Below are 18,198 nucleotides of genomic sequence, written 5' to 3'. Positions count from 1 at the left end.
GTGGGCGTCGCAGGCCAGGCCAGCATTTATTGCCCATCCCTAATTGTCCTTGAACTGAGTGGCTTGCTAGGCCATTTCAAGGGCATGTAAGAGTCAACCACATTGCTGTGGATCTGGAGTCACATGTAGGCCAGACCAGGTAAGGACAGCAGATTTCCTTCCCTAAAGGACATTAGTGAACCAGATGGGTTTTTACAACAATCGACAATGGTTCCATGGCCATCATTAGACTAGCTTTAAATTCCAGATTTATTAATTGAATTCAAATTCCACCTTCTGCTGTGGTGGGATTCGAACCCATGTCCCCAGAGAAATACCTTGGGTCTCTGGGTTACTAGTCCAGTGATAATACCACTAGGCCGCTTGATGGCGCTGTTGATAATACCTTCCATCACTTTACTGATGATTGAGAGTAGACTGATGGGGCGGTAATTGGCCAGGTTGGACTTGTCCTGTTTTTTGTGTACAGGACATACCTGGGCAATTTTCCACATTGCCAGTGCTGTAGCTGTACTGGTACAGCTTGGCTAGGGGCATGGCAAGTTCTGGAGCACAGGTCCTCATACTATTGCCAGAATATTGTCAGGGCCCATAGCCTTTGCAGTATCCAGTGCCTTCAGTCGTTTCTTGATATCACGCGGAGTGAATCGAATTGGCTGAAGTCTGGCATCTGTGATGCTGGGGACTTCAGGAGGAGGCCAAGATGGATCATCAACTCGGCACTTCTGGCTGAAGAGTGTTGCAAATGCTTCAGCCTTATCTTTTGCACTGATGTGCTGGGCTCCCCCATCATTAAGGTTTGGAATATTTGTGGAGCCACCTTCTCCAGTTAGTTGTTTAATTGTCCACCACCATTCACGGCTGGATGTGGCAGGACTGCAGAGCTTAGATCCAAGTCAATGAAGGCCAACATACCATTTGCCTACCTAACTGCTTGCTGCACCTGAACGCTTGCTTTCAGCGACTGGTGTACAAGGACACCCAGGTCTCGTTGCACCTCCCCCTGTCCCAATCTATCACCATTCAGATAATATTCTGCCTTTCTGTTTTTACAACCAAAGTGGATAAACCTCACATTTATCCACGTTATACTGCATCTGCCATGCATTTACCCAACTTGTCCAAATCACATTGGAGCCTCTTTGCATCCTCCTCATAGCTCACATTCACCCCCCCCCTCCCCCCCCCCCCCTCCCAGCTCTGTGTCATCTGCAAACTTGGAAATGTTACATTTAGTTCCCTCACCCAAGTCATTAAAATATATTGTGAATAGCTGGGGCCCAAGCACTGATTCTTGCGGTACCCCACTAGTCACTGCCTGCCACCCTGAAAAAGACCTGTTTATTCCTACTCTCTGTTTCCTGTCTGTCAACCAATTCTCAATCCAGTGTACTACCCTAGTATATTACCCCCAATCTCAAGTGCTTTAATTTTGCACACTAACCTCTTATGTGGGACCTTATCAAAAGCCTTCTGAAAATCCAAATACACAACATCCACTGGTTCTCCCTCATCTATTCTACTTGTTACATCCTCAAAAAACTCCAATAGATTTGGTGAGAATGATTTCCCTTTCATAAAACCATGCTGACTTTGCCCAATCCCGTTTATGCTTTCTAGATGTTCTGCTATCACATTCTTTATAATAGACTCTCACATTTTCCCCACTAAGGCTAACTGGTCTGTAGTTCCCTGTTTTTTCTCTCCCTATTTTTTTTAAATAGATGGGTTACATTTGCCACCCTCCAATCTGTAGGAACTGCTCCAAAGTCTATAGAATTTTGGAAGATGACCACCAATGCATCTACTATTTTCAGGGCCACTTCCTTTAGTACTCTGGGATGCAGATTATCAGGCCCTGGGGATTTGTCAGCCTTTAACCCCATTAATTTCCCTAGCACTATTTTTTTTTACTAATCCTTTACTAATCCTTCAGTTCCTCCCTCTCACGAGACCTTTGGTTCCCTTACATTTCTGGGAGGTTATTTGTGTCCTTCTTTGTGAAGGCAGAACCAAAGTATGTGTTTAATTGTTCTGCCATTTCTTTGTTTCCCATTATAATTTCCCCATTTCTCACTGTAAGGGACATACATTTGTCTTCACTAATCTTTATCTCTTAACATATTTATAGAAGCTTTTACAGTCAGTTTTTATGTTCCCCACAAGTTTACTCTGATACTCTATTTTCCCCCACTTAATCAACCTCTTTGTCCTCCTTTGCTGAAATCTAAACTGCTCCCAATCCTCAGGCTTGCTGCTTTTTCTGGCAATTTTATATGCCTTCTCTTTGGATCTAATCCCTAATTTCTTTTGTAAGCCATGGTTGAGCCACCTTTCCAGTTTTATTTTTGCGCCAGACAGGAATGAATAATTGTTGTAATTCATGCACACGTTCTTTAAATATTATCCATTGCCAATCCACCGTCAACCCTTTTAGTAAAGTTCCCCAACCTACCATAGCCAACTCGCGCCTCATACCTTTGTAGCTTCCTTTATTTAGATTCAGGACCCTAGTTTCAGATTCAACTACTTTGCTCTCTATCTTAATGAAGAATTCTATCATGTTATGGTTGCTCCTCCCCAAGGGACCCTGCACAACAAGATTGTTAATTAATGCTTTCTCATTGCACATTGCAGTCTGATAGCCTGTTCTCTAGTTCTGAAAAAGGGTCACTGACCTGAAATGTTAACTCTGCTTCTCTCTCCACAGATATTGCCAGACCTCCTGAGTATTTCCAGCATTTCTTGTTTTTATTATAGCCTGTTCTCTAGTTAGTTCCTCAACGTATTGGTCTATAAAAACGTCACGTACACACTCCAGGAAATCCTCCTCCACGGTATTATTGTTAATTTGGTTTGACCAATCTATATATAGATTAATGTCACCCATGATTACAGTTGTACCTTATTGCATGCGTCTCTAATTTCCTGTTTAATGCCATCCCTTACATCTCCAATACTGTTTGGGGGCCTATAGACAACCCCCATCAATGTTTTCTGCCCCTTAGTGTTTCTTAGCTTCACCCATACAGATTCCACATCTTGATTTTCCAGAACTTCATTTCCCAAGGGGGGGGGCAGTGTTTCTGGAATAAAAACAAGAAATGCTGGAAATACTCAGCAGGTCTGGCAGCATCTGTGGAAAGAGAAGCAGAGTTAACGTTTCGGGTCAGTGACCCTTCTTCCAGTGTTTCTGGAGGTTCCCGAGGGGGGGGGCAGTGTTTCTGGAGGTTGTGGGGGGGGTGGTGTTTTTGGAAGTTCCCGAGGGGGGCGGTGTTTCTGGAGGTTGTCAAGGGGGGCGGTGTTTCTGGAGGTTGTCAAGGGGGGCGGTGTTTCTGGAGGTTGCCGCCTGTAAAGCGGCTCTCGCGCGGTGTTTGAATGCCGCGGCTGCGCCGAGAGACAGTTGAAGAGAGTGGAAGCGGATGAGGGGCTGGAGGGACGCCCGGACTAGCACATTTACCTGTGAGTACCTGGCGCCAGGGGGATAATGACACAAATAAGAATCTAATGTGGGAGAAATTCAAACAGATGAATTAGTCGGTCAAGCATGTGAAGATGACGGCAAGTTGTTGAAATGCCGGCATGGAAGGACTGGCAGCGGCCAGGTTTCTGACTGAAAGTTTTCTCACCGCCCCAGTGCAAGGCTTGTATCTCACTGGGTGCGTCCCTCAGTTAGAAGTTGCGTGATCTACCTACCGATTCTCCTACCAGCTGAGTGTCTTCCCCCAATATCGGTGTAACCACTGCCAAAATGGTGATGAAGTCAAATTGCTTTGAGAGACTCTTCGGGCGATAGATCTTAATGCATTTATTGGACATTCCTGTGCATATTTACCGAGTTAGGGCATCTGCTGCAATAGCAGCATGTTCCTCCAACACGATTCAAGCACAAACACCTTGCACTTTTCCCATTTGAGTGCAGCAACTGAAACAGCTTGTCCAACATAAAGAAAAACAGAAAATGCTGACAATACTCAGCAGGTCTGGCAGCATCTGTGGAGAGAGGAACAGTTAACGTTGCAGGTCGATGACATTTTGTTCAAATTGACCATAGGTCATTTCCTTGAAAGGTTAACCGTTTCTCTCTCCACAGATGTTGCTTGTGCTGCTTAGTATTTTCAGCATTTTTGTTTCTTTATTTCAGATTTCCAGCATCTGCAGTAACACCATCGTCTAGGGCTCCAAACAGTCCTGGGCGAGACAGTGATTTGTTTGTACTTCTACCAACTCAGTATACTGTAATTGTTGCTCACAATGTGGTTTCTTCTCTATCGGGAAGACCAAATATAGATTCAGTGTTTGCTTTGTTCAGTGCCATTCTCTGTTCGTGTGACCTGCACTGCTGTGTTGCATTGCACTTCAATTTTTCACCCCACTCCCACTCTGACTTCTCTGTCTTTGCCCTTCAACACTGTTCGAGGGAAGCTCAATGTAAGGTTGAGGAACAGTATCTTATCTGTCTACAAGGCACTTGCTTGACAGCAGTCTTTATTATTGATTTAACTTCAGGCCGAACCATAGCTCTGCTTCGTTCTCTTGACAGTGGATGCTGATGAAGTAGGATGAGTGTAGTGCTCTCATGGATGGTGGAGGAAGCAGAATGGCCTAGTGCTGACTTGCCTTTTTTTTCCACCAGACTCCTGGGCCACTGGAGACTTTGCCAGGTTTTCGTGCAGCTTCTGTCCAACTTGGCTACCTCTTCAACTATTCACATTAGCTGGGTGTCATATGTCTTTTATCCTTTGCGATTATGGAAACCGGAGTAGGCCATTCAGCCGCCCCTTGAGTCTGTTCTACCATTCAGTGAGATCATGGCTGATCTGTAGCCTAACTCCATCCACTTGCTTTGGCTCCATATCTCTTGATACCTTCAGCTAACAAAGATCTTTCAATCTCAGTCTTGACCATTTCAATTAATGCAATATTCACGGCCTTTTGATGAAAGTTCCAGATTTTCACTACCCCTTGTGTGGAAAAAGTATTTTCTGATTTCACTTCAATATAACCTTGCCCTAATTTAAAAATTATTCCCGTTTGTTCTCATTGAGTCATAATGGCGAAGAAGGAGGCTTTCGGCTCATTGAGTCCATGCTGGCTCTCTGTAGAGCAATTCAATCAATCCCATGCCCCCGTTCTATCCCCAAAGCCATGCGGTTTATTTCTCTCAAGTGCCAATAAAATTTATTTTTGAAATCATTCATTGTTACTGCTTCCGTCATCCTCATGGGCAGCAAGTTCCAGGTCATTGCCATTCATTGCATAAAAAAGGTTCTTCCTCACATCCACCCTGCATCTCTTGCCTAAAACCTTAAATCTGTATCCACAGTCCTTGTACAATCAGCTAATGCGAATAGCTTTTGTCTATCTTATCGAAATCTCTCATCTTGTCCATCTCTATCAAATTTCCTCAATCTCCTGCTCTAGGGAGAACAACCCCAGCTTCTCCAGCCTAACCTTGTAACTAAAATCTCTCATCCTGGAATCATTTTGGTAAATCTCCTCCACACCCTGTCAAGATACAGGAGAGGTACCAAAGGATTGGAGATTTGCAAACATTGTACCATTGTTTAAAAAGGGTGTGAGGGATAGGCCAGATAATTACAGGCTGGTCAGTCTGACCTTGGTGGTGGGTAAATTATTCGTTTCAATTCTGAGAGACAGGATAAAATGCCACTTTAGAAAGGCATGGATTAATCAGGGATAGTCAGCATGGATTTGTTAAGGGAAGGTCATGTCTTACTAACTTGATTGAATTTTTTCAGGGAGTAGCAAGGAGGATTGATGAGGTTAGTGCGAAGAAGGATGAGAGGTGACTTGATAGAGGGGTACAAGATGATAGGCATAGATAGAGTGGATAGTCAGACTTTTTCCCAGGGTGGAAAGGGCTTTCACCAGGGGGCATAATTTTAAGGTGATTGGAGGAAGGTTTCGGGGAGATGTCAGAGGTAGGTTCTTTACACAGAGAGTGGTGGGTGCATGGAATGCGCTGCCAGCGGTGGTAGTAGAAACAGATACATTAGGGGCATTTAAGCGACTCTTGGATAGGTACATGAATGATAGTAGAATGGAGGGTAGGTAGTTAGTTTGATCTTAGAGTAGGTTAAAGGTTCGGCACAACATCGTGGGCCGAAGGGCCTGTACTGTTCTATGTTCTATGTATATGGTTTACATGGATTTTAGTAAGGTATTTGACAAGGTCCCACATGGCAGACTGGTTAGTAAAATGAAAGCCCGTGGGATACAGGGGAAAGTGGCAAGTTGGATTCAAAATTGGTTCAGTGACAGGAAACAAAGAGTAGTGGTCGACAGATGGTTTTGCAAATGGAAAGTGGTTTCCAGTGGTATTCCACAGGGCTCAGTGTTGGATTCCTTGCTGTCTGTGGTATATATTAATGATTTGGACTTAAATATGGGAGGCATGATTGGAAAATTTACAGATGACACAAAAATTGGTTGTGTAATTAATAGTGAAGAGGATAGCTGCAGACTCTAGAATTATATCAATGGTTTGGTTGAGTGGGCAGGAAAGTGGCAAATGGAATTCAATCCGGAGAAGTGAGGTAATGCATTTGGGGGACGGTGGCAAACAAAGCATGGGAATACACAATAAAAGGGAGGATATTGAGAGGGGTAGAAGAAGTGAGAGACCTTGGAGTGCATGTCCACAGGTCCCTGAAGGTGGCAGGACAGGTAGATAGCGTGGTAAAGAAGGCATATGGAATGCTTTCCTTTTTTGGCCGAGGTATAGAAGGCAAAAGTAGGGATGTAATGCTGGAACTGTATGAAACGCTGGTTAGGCCACAGCTGGAGTATTGCGTACAGTTCTGGTCACCACATTACAGGAGAGAGTACAGAGGAGATTTACAAGAATGTTACCAGGGCTTGAAAGTTGCAGCTATGAGGAATGATTGGATCGGCTAGGGTTGTTTTCCTTAGAGCAGAGGAGGCTGAGGGGTGACTTAATTGAGGTGTACAAAATTATGAGGGGCCTAGATAGAGTAGATAGGAAGGACTTGTTTCCCCTAGCAGAGAGGTCAGTTACCTGGGAGCACAGATTTAAGGTGATTAGTAGAAGGATTAGAGAGGACATGAGGAAAAACTTTTTCACTCAGAGACTGGTTGGTATCTGGAATTCACTGCTAGGAATGGTGGTGGAGGCAGATACCCACAATTCTTTTAAAAGTTACCTGAACATGCACCTGAAGTGCTGTAACCTGCAAGGCTATGGACCAGATGCTGGAAGGTGGGATTAGATTGGGCGGCTAGTTTTTTCAGCCACGCAGACACGATGGGCTGAATGGCCTCCTTCTGTGCCATAACTTTTCTATGACTCTAACCAGAGCTTTATAAAGATTCGGCAAAACCTCCTTGCTTTTGTACTCAATACCTCTATTTATGATGCCCGAGATCCCATCTGATTTTCTAACTACTCTCTCAATACGTCCTGCCACCTTCAAAGATCTATGCACATGAACCCCAGGTCCCTCTGTCTCTGCACGCTATTTAGAACTGTGCCATGAAGGATATATTGCCTCTCCATATATATCCCTTCTGCCTAAATACATCACCTCATACTTTTCAGTATTAAATTCCATCTGCACTTGTCTGCCCCTTCTACTAGCCTATCTCTGTCCTGTTGCAGTCGATTGGTATCACCTTCACTGTTTGCCACAACTCCAGGTTTGCTTTTGTTGACAAATTTTGAAATTTTACTCTGTATTTCAATGTCCAAGTCATTTAAAAATGTCAAAAGAGCAGTGGTCCTCGCACTAACCTTGGGGAACACCACTGTCTACCATCCTTTGGTCTGAAAAGCAATCATTTACGACAACTCGCTGTTTTCTGTCCTTAAGCCAATTTTTTATCCAAGCAGACACTGACATTCCTATTCAATGAGTCTCAGCTTCGTTAACCAGCCTTTTATTTGGTACTTTGTCAAATGCTTTCTTAAAATCCATATAGACAACATCTATTGCATTCCTTTCATCAGAAAATTCAATTAGATTAGCTAAACTTTATCTGCCTTTTACAAATCCATGCAGGCTCTTCCTAATTAATCCAACTTTCCTGCACCTTAGGACTGAAATGAATTATTTCCCTATGATATAGAAAAATTAGGTTGAAATAATGTCATTTATAAAAGAAAAAATGCTTATGGTAATTGTGTGACAGTTCTCTGCTGTGTTAATGTATACTTTAATTGGGTTGACACCCATATTTAAGTTGAAGACACAGGAATGTCAAATGAATGCATTAGTCATAGTCATTTGTGGCACAAAAGGAGGCCATTCGGCCCATCGAGTCCATGCCAGCTCTCCACAGGAGCTATTCAGTCAGTTCTACTCCCCCGCTTGATCCCCGTTGCCTTGCCAGTCTATTTCCTTCAAGTAACCATCCAATTAAGCATTCATTACAGCTATTTCCAATACACACCAACTCTAATTTATAAGATTTTGTTCCAGCAGAACAGCTCCCTGTTACGACCAGGTGAGAAAGAGGTCTAGGGTTCCCTCTCAGCCTTCACTTGGTCTTACCGTAACAGGGTTTAATTTTAAATACACCGTGTTTTTAGCTCCCCCTTGGTGAATCCTTGTTCACCACTTTCAATTATAACGCAAAGAAACCAACCCAAAACAGGTTTTCTTGGGTTTAACGAAGAAAGGTTGAAATTTATTAAACTTAAACTCTAATTCGGTTAACGCCTATGGATACATGACGCGCTCATGCTAGCATGCATACATGATACACACATATGCAGATAGAGGCAGAACAGAGCAGAAAAACTAAATTGGAAAAGTTTGAGGCAATCTCTGAAGAGGGTTTTTGTTATGGATCTTCGAGCTCACTGTAGAGTCCTTGATTGTAGGTAAATCTTGCTTTTTGTTGGGACCCAGTATTCTTCTTAAACCTTGTTCACTGTTGGAGACTTTTCTCTCTTGGGGTTCATGTGTCTTCAGTGGGTTTGGAGTTCTGTGAGAAAGAGAGGGAGAGCCTGCCAGGAGAGGTCTTTTCAGTCTAGGATCAAACCGACACACTCAGTCCAAACTGTTTGTATAATTCAGAAAAACCCAGGTTGCCAAACAGGTTAGTCTTGTGACTAGCTCGTCTGACCACGTCTGTTTGTGGATTCTCTGGTCTTAGCTGACCCTGGAATGTCTCTTCTTACACAATACCTGGTGCTCAAAGTCCATTGTGCATTAAATTGGAGCAGGGAATAGCCTCTTTGTCCTTCCAAGCACTGGCTGTTGGGATGCAAAAAATGTTTTTCCAGCCAAGGGCCTGGTTTTTTAACAAGTCCTTTCTTCACTTCAGCAACAGTTTGAAATTTAATGTCCATATGGTGAAATTAATATGCCTCACTCTTGGCAGGTGGGGGTCTAGCATGACATCCCATTGACATTAGTTAAGCTTGGTATAGTTGCTGCAACAGTTTCCCATCCTTCTATTTACTGCAAGATTGGAGCTGCCACATAGACTACAGAGAGCAGCATGGGGAAGATGTGGGAATTTGACAGGTCACTTACTCAGTGTGCAGGCCTTGAAAGAGGGCTTAAAGGTTGTTCATGAGTGGGTTGCTGAAATAAAAGTTGACAAGTCAGCACATGCTAAATATTAGTTGAAACTTTCTCAACTGTTCTTGGTGGTGGCTGTGCAAGTGTACCTCAGATAGTTGATCGCAGGAGAGATTTGTATGACAGCAACATGCTGTTTCAGCAAATATTAAAATTCAAGATAACATGTAAGAAAATGAGCCAAAACAAAGATGTTCATTTATGGACTTCTCATCGAGATTTTTTTTATTGAGAAAACAAGATAGAATTTAGGTCTATATAGCAGGCCAGCATTGACAACAGCAACTTGTATTTATACAGTGCCTTTTAATGTAGTAAAATGTCACAAGGGTCTTCACAGGAGTGTATCAAATAAAATTTGACACCAAACCTCATAAGACGATATTAGGGCAGAAGAGAGAGGTTTTAAGGAGTGTCTTAAAGGAGGAAAGAGAGGTGGGGAGGTTGAGAGGGAATTCCAGAGCGGTAGGGCCTTGGCAGCTGAAGGCACAGCTGACAATGGTGGAACAATTAAATTCAGGGATGACCAAGAGTCCAGAATTAGAGGAGTGCACTTATCTCGGAGGGTGGTAGGGCTGGAGGAGATTGCAGAGATAGGGAGGGGTGAGGCCATGAAGGGATTTGAAAACAAGGCTGAAAATTTTAACTGGGAGCCAATGTTGATCAACGGGCACAGGGGTGATATGTGAACGGACTTGGTGCGGGTTAGGACACGGGCAGCAGAGTTTGGACGATCTCAAGTTTACAAAGGTGGGAGGCTGGCCAGGAATGCATTAAAATAGTCAAGACTAGAGATAACAAAGGTATGGATGTGGGTTTCAGCAGTGGATCAGCTGAGACAAGAGGGCAGAGAAGGGCAACATTACTGAGGTGGAAATCAGCGGTCTTAATAATGGCATAGTTATGTGGTCGGCATCTCATTTTGGGGTCAGATATGATGCCAAGGCTGTGAACAGTCTGGTTCAGCGTTGTGGTTGCAAAGGAGAGTGGTGGAGTTGGTGGCTGAATGGAGTTCGTGGCAGGAACTATAGAGAATGACTTTGGTTTTCCCAATATTTAGTTCTAGGAAATTTCTACTCATCTAGGACTGGAGGCAGTCAGACAATTTAGAGAACAGTAAAAGTGAAGATAAAGTAATAATGATTTAGTGTCACCAAGCATTTGTTTTAAAAGCCTGTATATTGCATGAGGAAAAGAGGGCTTGGGAAGATGAGGAGTTAGAGCCGGAAACTGTTTGGATCTTGATTTCAACAGTGCATGAGCAAAGAGGCAAAACAAATGCTGATAATGGTACAGCTCAGGTAAAACAGACTGGGAGGGTAAAAAGCATCCAAACTGATAGTTAATGGGTAATTTGTGTAGTGTTTGATCGATTGGGTTTGATTGTGTCTGTCTGTCCATTATCTGTGTTCGCTGTGTTTGATTGCTTAAGCCTCTGGCTGCTGTCAAGACGTGCTGAAATCTGTAAGACCTTTATAGTTAAATGTTTTTGTAAATAAACCAGTTGGTTATTTAACACAGTGTGATATCTGCATTGCTCAGAGTTAAATCAGATATCGAATTAAACCCAGTAACCCAGCGAAAGCATAACAAAAACATGGCAACAAAGATGATTGAACAAAATCTAATGTTACCAGTTCCAGAACCTTTCCTTCTGATGCCAGGAAATCCTCCTTTGAATTGGGAGCAATGAATTTCGGGGTTCAGACCTACTTGCTCGCTAAGGGGATGGACAGCCCAGTTATAGCAGCAAACTGTAAGAAAGCAATACTCGTACATTGTTTAGGAGTAGAAGGACAGTGAGTCTTCGAGCAGCTCTCCGAAGCTCTCCTAAGTTTGATAAGGCAGTGAGTGCTCTCGAAAAATACTTCGGGCCAAAGAAAAGCGTGATGATAGAGTGAAATGCATTCCGCCAGAGATCGCAGGGACATGGTGAGTCCATTGAACAATACGTGAAGCAATTGGCATCTACATGTAAATTTGGCACACTAACCAACAAACTGATTCGTGACCAATTAATTGAAAAGACTTCAATTCCACGAATTAGGGAACGTCTTCTCATGGAGGATGATGATTTTACCTTGGAAAAAGCCATAACCTTAGCACTCCAGATCGAATCTGCCATGTTAGATTCAAAGAGGTAACACTCACATGTACCCTTAGACTTGGGGATGCAGATGCAGCTTGCCCAGCCAGCTTCGGTGCAAGGGTTAAGGCCAAGAAGACCTCATCAAACTATGCCCCATCATGGTCAGTTACCTTCAAAACTGTGCTCAAATGGTGGAAATCCTCATCGTCACGATGCCATGTCTAGCTCGAGGGACAAAGTGTAACTCATGTTCAAAATGAAACCATTTTGCGAAGATGTGCAGGTCATCAAAGGAAAAGACTTCATCGGTTCGACACGTAGAGGAGTCTGTTCCTGAGAGTAAGGTACAACATATATATTCCATCGCAAAAAGTAAAGCACCAGGTCATTTTAAGGAATGCTCAGTGGAGAGTGCAGGCTCTCAGTGTCACTTCTTATCGATGTTGGAGCAAAAGTATCTATTTTGAGTGACAAACTCGACCATCACTATTTTTCACAATTCTCTCTCACTCCTGTGATGGACATTCTTCAAGCTTATGACGACACTATCATTCCAGTTTCGAGGATCATCACAGTTCCAGTATGCTACAAAAACGTCACCCTAGACAGCTTCACTATCTATGTAGCTAAAGGCCGAAGCCTTATGGAGGTAAATCTTTTCGATAGGCTTGGATTCAAACTTGGTGACCCCCCAGCGGAGTACACATTAATGTGATTGATGAAGCAGACATGTAAGAAAATGAGCATCAGGAGCTAGAACCTGAACAGAATGGTTCAGATTCCATTTCCGAAAGTGAAAGCACCGAGACCAGCACCAAAGAAAGCCCTGATGACAGCCTGGTGTCCGGCTTCAAAGAAGAGCAGTGGAACTTGCTAAATCCAGAGGGCAAGAAGCGATATGACCAGGAATTTCTGCTAGGGTTCCAGTTCGTAGCAGCTAGTACCCAGAAGCTAGGTGGATTGCCAGCAATCAGCGATGTTGTTCTTGACTAGATTAACCAGACCACATCAATTGCAAGACCTTTAGACCTCTAACGAATCCTATCCCAAGGCCCAGACCTCATGCCATCCTATGCAGATTTCGGAAGGCAGCCACCACGTAGGTGAGCAGGAGCAGTGCTAAATGTTTGATCAAGGAGGTCACAGCACAGGCAAAGGAGAGAACCAAGGAAGTCACATCCTGCAGGGTCACATGAGTCGTCAAGTTCTTAACAAGGCAGTGGCACACAGCCTTCGGTCTGAAGTGGGAGCTAAAAACAAAAAGTGCTGGAGTTCAGTTTTTGAAGTCATAAGTAGTCTGAAAGAAGGGTGACACTAAAAACAATTAAGTGAACCCACAGCCAAGAGCCCTATTGTTACATATGTCATGGACTAGTAACCCAGAGACTGGTTCACATCCCACCATGGTCGCTGGTGGAGTCTAAATTCAATTAATAACAGATTAATTAATAAAAATCAGGAATTGAAAGCTAGTCTCAGTAATTGTGTCATGAAACTATCATTGATTGTTGTAAAAACCAATCTGGTTCACTACTGTGCTTTAGGGAAGGAAATCTGCCGTCCTTACCTTGTCTGGCCTATATGTGATTCCAGACCCACAGCAATGTGGTTGACTCTTAACTGCCCTTTGAAATGGTTTTGGAAGCCACTCAGTTGTATCAAACCGCAACAGAAAAGTCAAAAAGGAATAAAACCGGTAGGACAACTTGGCATCGACTTAGGCACTGGAAATATCAACGGCAGACCCAACACTACAAAATCCTCCTAAGGCCCTGAAAAGTGCCCAGTCTCGCTCAAATTACCCTGGAAGGGGAATATATCCCAAAAGTTCGAACAGGTAAAGCCAGCTGTTCCACGCTGCTACTATGCAGTAGCAACACGTGTAGTGTTTGCCATTAACAGGATGCTGCCGTCAAGCCAAAAAGATGTCCTGCCTGTCACACAAATGAGTATTGATATATGAATTTCAATGCCAGTGTGATGCTAGGTACATAGGTTGTACGTCCCAAACACTGGCGGATTGTATCAAACAACATGTCCCTTCTGCTGTTCACAATGGGCAAGGTACAGGCTGTACCCAACCAGCTCGTGCTTGCAAAACTCAAAACACAGTGTTCAACATTAGATGCGATTCCGCAATTGGACAACATTTGCTAAGAATTATACTGACAACCAATTTAAGATTGTCAGTAGGGCTCGCAGTGTGGCACATTTGTGCGTATTAGAAGCTACATATATTAATTTAAAGGGCCCTGTTCTTTGCAGACAGAAGGAATATGTACACACATTGTGCCTTTTTCACTGAACAAAATAAGTGACAGCCATTTGCTGGTTCATTCCTCAGAGCAATGCCTTGACTAATCAGAGATTGTGTAAGAGTTGACAATTTATTTCAATTAAATAGCTTAGGTAGGGGGTCACAATTTTAAGTTGTATAAGGCCAGGTCTAGGTAATTTAGTGGATATCTGGAACAGGCTGCCACCTCGGGTGATGTATGCCAATACTGAGTTCCTTCAGGTGAGAGCTAGACTTATTTCTGGCTGGAAGGGAGATCACCTCTTACAAAAGATAGGTACTATGAAGAAATATCAGAGCCAGAACGATCTTGTCGACTAGTTTTGGCTGTGTGCTGTGGGTGGTTGGAGACGAATTACCCAGATTTTGTCTCCCACTTGGTTGGCTGGGTTTTTATCTGGCTTTTCGTCTATCTGAGGAGAGCAAAAGGATTCTGGGTGTTGTGAAGTTTATATATTGTGATTCGCAAGGTATGGGTGAATGGACGTAAAAGAGCTCTTGGCACTATTTCAGAAGGAACAAGGGAGTTCTGCCCGATATACTGACCAATGTTTATCCCTTAACTGACATCACTAAAGTAGATTGGTCATTTTCATGTTGCTGTTAATGGAAGCATTCCATGTTCAAAATTGGCTGCATTTTCTACATTGCAACAGTGATGACGTATAAATTACTTTCTTGTGACATCCTGAGGTCATGAAAGGCACTATAAAAAATAAAAGATTTTTGACTTGGATGGACCCCAGTCTTTTTCCATCTAACAGTTCTTATGTACTTTTTAACCAAAACATGCCACCTTGTATTTACTGACATAGAATTGCATTTGTCACATTTTTGCCCATTCCATCATCATATCAATATCCCCTTGTAGCTTCCTTTGGTCTGCCGAATTAATTGCTATACCTTATATCTTAGTATCACTTGGATATCCCTCCCTCCTGCACTATATCCAAATCATTAATCTACACAGTAAACTGAAGTGATCCAGAATAGACACTGCTACCCAATTATAAACACTTTTTGTGAAACTCTTAACTCCTACTCTTCTATTTTCTCTTCTAGCCAGTTTTTAATTCAGTTTGTTACACTCCTTCGTTTCATGTCTCGTAACCTGCTCGTGGTGTCCTGTGTGATGCCACGTGAAGGGCTATTGGGTTTGTCTTCAAAGTGAGAATGTTATGGTAAGGTAAACTTGAACTATGATCAATTTGTTGGACCTAATGCCCAATTTTATTTTGTCCCTACATTAATCTGGACTTTCTCTCAGATCACTGCCTCTGTTGCGGACTGTCCAACTCTAGCTGCAGTGATCATTCAATAGTATGAAGTACTCCCAATGGGGAGAGGCACTCTGAGCACATCTAAGGAATTCGGAAGTGTGCAACTTGTCATTTTCCAATTGCACTCACTGCAAGTGCCGGGTTATGGAATCACATTTTAAGTCTCATGCGAGGCACGGTCTGGCTCAAAACATCTTGAAGTGATGGTTAATGATTGCTCAGTATTTTGAATCTCAAGGTTGTATTGCAGCTTGCAAGTTGGTTGATTTCCAGCTGGTAGGTTGTGGTCTGCATTTTGGCTATGCATTCTACCAGCCTGATATATGTAGATATTGTCTATAATATAATGGATCACTTCATCACTTAGTCATGATGTTTGGGATAGTTTGTTGTTCTACCAGTCTCGCTTTGAAGACGTTAACCTGCTGATCTTAGAAATTAATGTGAGTGATGTTATCTCACAAATTGATGCATCTGTGATGTAGCATAATGTTTTCATTTGATTGAGCCTGGGTGTTTGATCAGGACCTCAAATTCAACATTCCTTTGTTGGTTTCCCCAGTTATGTGATTTGCATGCCACATGAAGGTTTACTTCTCTGTTTTCATTGCTGAATTTAAGTCATGTAAAAAATCAGATCACTCCTCCTGCTCAACCCGTTCCCTGGCACCATCTGCTTTTGCACTTGGCCATTGCTTTTTCCATTATATTTCTCTGAATTCATCTGTCGGTCCGGCCCTGTTTTTGGTTTAACCCAATGATTTGCATCTATTAGAATAATATGCAGTTTCTATCTGCACTTTTCTGATTGGTCAGAGGGTTGAATTGGTGGGTGGAGCCAGCACACAGCAGAACGTTCATCAGCCCCATTTTCCACTGCCAGGGAGGTGAGTTGTGCAAATGAAAACTTTTTTTAGATTTGCCTCTAAATGAGCGATCAGGTCTACAGTGGATGTGCTCAAGGTTTTCACACGTACAGTGAAAGGTTTGTTTATTAAGCACTCCGAGACTATAATATAAAATTGCGACAGACACGTAAAATTTCATCGATGTAATGTCAAATATAGAGATAGATTGAGGTAAAGTTTAATCAGTGTAATATAGGGATTGCCCATTTTTAAAAATAGGACAACTTCTGTTGGGTTTGTAAGTCTTGGTTTGTGAAGTGTTTTGTAAGGTCCAGTGTAGTTTTGCACCTGTGGGCTGACAGTTAGTTAATTAGATATTGTAACATTTTGTTGTAGCATTAAAGATGGCATGGGGGTTTCTGGGGATGACAGCATGGGAGGTGGGAGGGATGATGGCATGTGGGGGATGACTGTGTGGGGGGAGGGGGGTAACTGCCTGGGAGTGGGGATGAAGGCATGGGAGAAGGAGGGGACATGACGGCATGGGAGGGGGAGAGGGATGATGGCATGGGGGATGACTGCGTGGGGGGGATGGTGACAGCATGAGAGGGGAGGGTGGATGATGGCATGGAAGAGGGTGGGGGATGACTGCATTGGAGGTGGGGGGGAAGATGGTGGAAGGGAGGTGTATGGCATGGGAGGGAGGGGGGAAGGGGACTGGGTTGATGGGATCAAAAATGGAAAAACCTACTTGGCCTCATCCTCACCAGTCTACCTGTCGCAGATGCATCTGTCATGACATTATTGGTAGGAGCAACCACCGCAAAGTCCTTGTGGGAACAGTCACATATTCACATTGAGGACACCCTCCATTGTGTTGTGTGGCATTATCACCTAAATGGGATAGATTCAAATTCAGATCTAGCAGCTCAAACTGTGAATTCATGAGGTACTGTGGACCATCAGCAGCACCAGAATTGTAATCCGCACCAATCTGTAACCTCACGGACCGCATGTCCCTCATTCAACCATCACCATCAAGCCAAGTGACCAACTGTGGTTCAAATAAGGAGTGTAGAAGAGCATGTCACGGGCAGCACCAGGCATATCTGAAAATGAGATACCAACCTGCTGAAGCTGCATCACAGGATTACATATATGTTAGGCAGCAGAAGCAGCTTGCTATAGACCGGGTTAAGTGATGCCATAATCAACAGTTCAGATTAAAGCTCTATAATCCTGCCACATCCAGTTGAGTGAGGGTGGGCAATTAAACAACTAATAGGAGGAGAAGGCTCCATGAACATCCCCATCCTCAACGAGTGTCGCCCAGCACAAGTACAAAAGACAAGGCTGAAGTGTTCGCAGCTGCCTTCAGTCATAAATGCCAAGTAGATGATCCCTGTTGACCTCCTTCTGAGGTCGTCTTCACAGTCTTTAGCTACTTTGATTCACTCCGTATAGTTTCAAGAAATATCTGAATGACTGGATACATACAGCAAATGCTATGGACCCTGACAACATTCTGGCTGTAGTACTTATGAAGACCTGTGCTCCAGAACTAGCTACACCTCAAGGCAAGCTGTTCGAGTACAGTTACAACACTGGCATCTACCTAACGTGGAAAAATTCCGAAGTATGTCCAGTCCGCAATGGTTGGCATCCTTCCATCTACGAAAGGTGATGGAAACACAGCAAACAATCCATTTAGGTTGGGTGTCTTCTCTTGGTGCACCTTTTGATGGCTGTGAAGGCCAATCCTTGAGAGGCAGGTTCTGGCACAAGAGCTGCACGTGAAGCTGCCAAGTGACACTGAGTTGTTTTTGACGTTGGTGCCTGATGACAAGCTGTTGTAACAACTGGTCATCGTGGTCGTGCACACCAGTCCACAGGATGTGTCGCCATTTCCCTCTTTCACCAGTTAGTGACTCCGAAGTGCAATAATCGACATTTAGGGCCTTCAAGGATGCTTGCAAGCATGACATGAAATGGAGTTTTGAACGCCCCACTGGTCATCTGGCACTGGCTACCTCACCATACAGAAGGTTCCTGGGTATGCAACCATCTTCCATCCTGTGTCCAATCAAAGCTGCCTCTGTTTGATTAGTGCCAA

The 18,198-nt window shown here is 43.4% G+C and overlaps 1 protein-coding gene across 5 annotated transcripts in view; it reads left to right on the top strand.

Annotated features, from left to right (window-relative positions):
• Window positions 1-3,361: 3,361 nt before the first annotated feature.
• The window catches only part of LOC137346632 (uncharacterized), a 59,439-nt gene continuing 44,602 nt past the window's right edge, over window positions 3,362-18,198 (top strand). For 3 of the 5 annotated variants that reach the window (XM_068010238.1, XM_068010241.1, XM_068010242.1), the window contains exon 1: window positions 3,362-3,462. Coding sequence is in view for 1 of the 5 variants with exons in the window: in XM_068010240.1 (XP_067866341.1) it covers window positions 3,423-3,462 (40 nt within the window). In the remaining 4 variants the exon portion in view is untranslated. The remainder of the gene's footprint in view (window positions 3,463-18,198) is intronic. The other 2 variants (XM_068010237.1, XM_068010240.1) reach the window with 2 other exon arrangements.

The sequence above is a fragment of the Heterodontus francisci genome, chromosome 30 (genome assembly GCF_036365525.1).
Source record: "Heterodontus francisci isolate sHetFra1 chromosome 30, sHetFra1.hap1, whole genome shotgun sequence".
Lineage (NCBI taxonomy): Eukaryota > Metazoa > Chordata > Chondrichthyes > Heterodontiformes > Heterodontidae > Heterodontus > Heterodontus francisci.
This window is presented reverse-complemented; position numbering and strand designations above follow the sequence as displayed.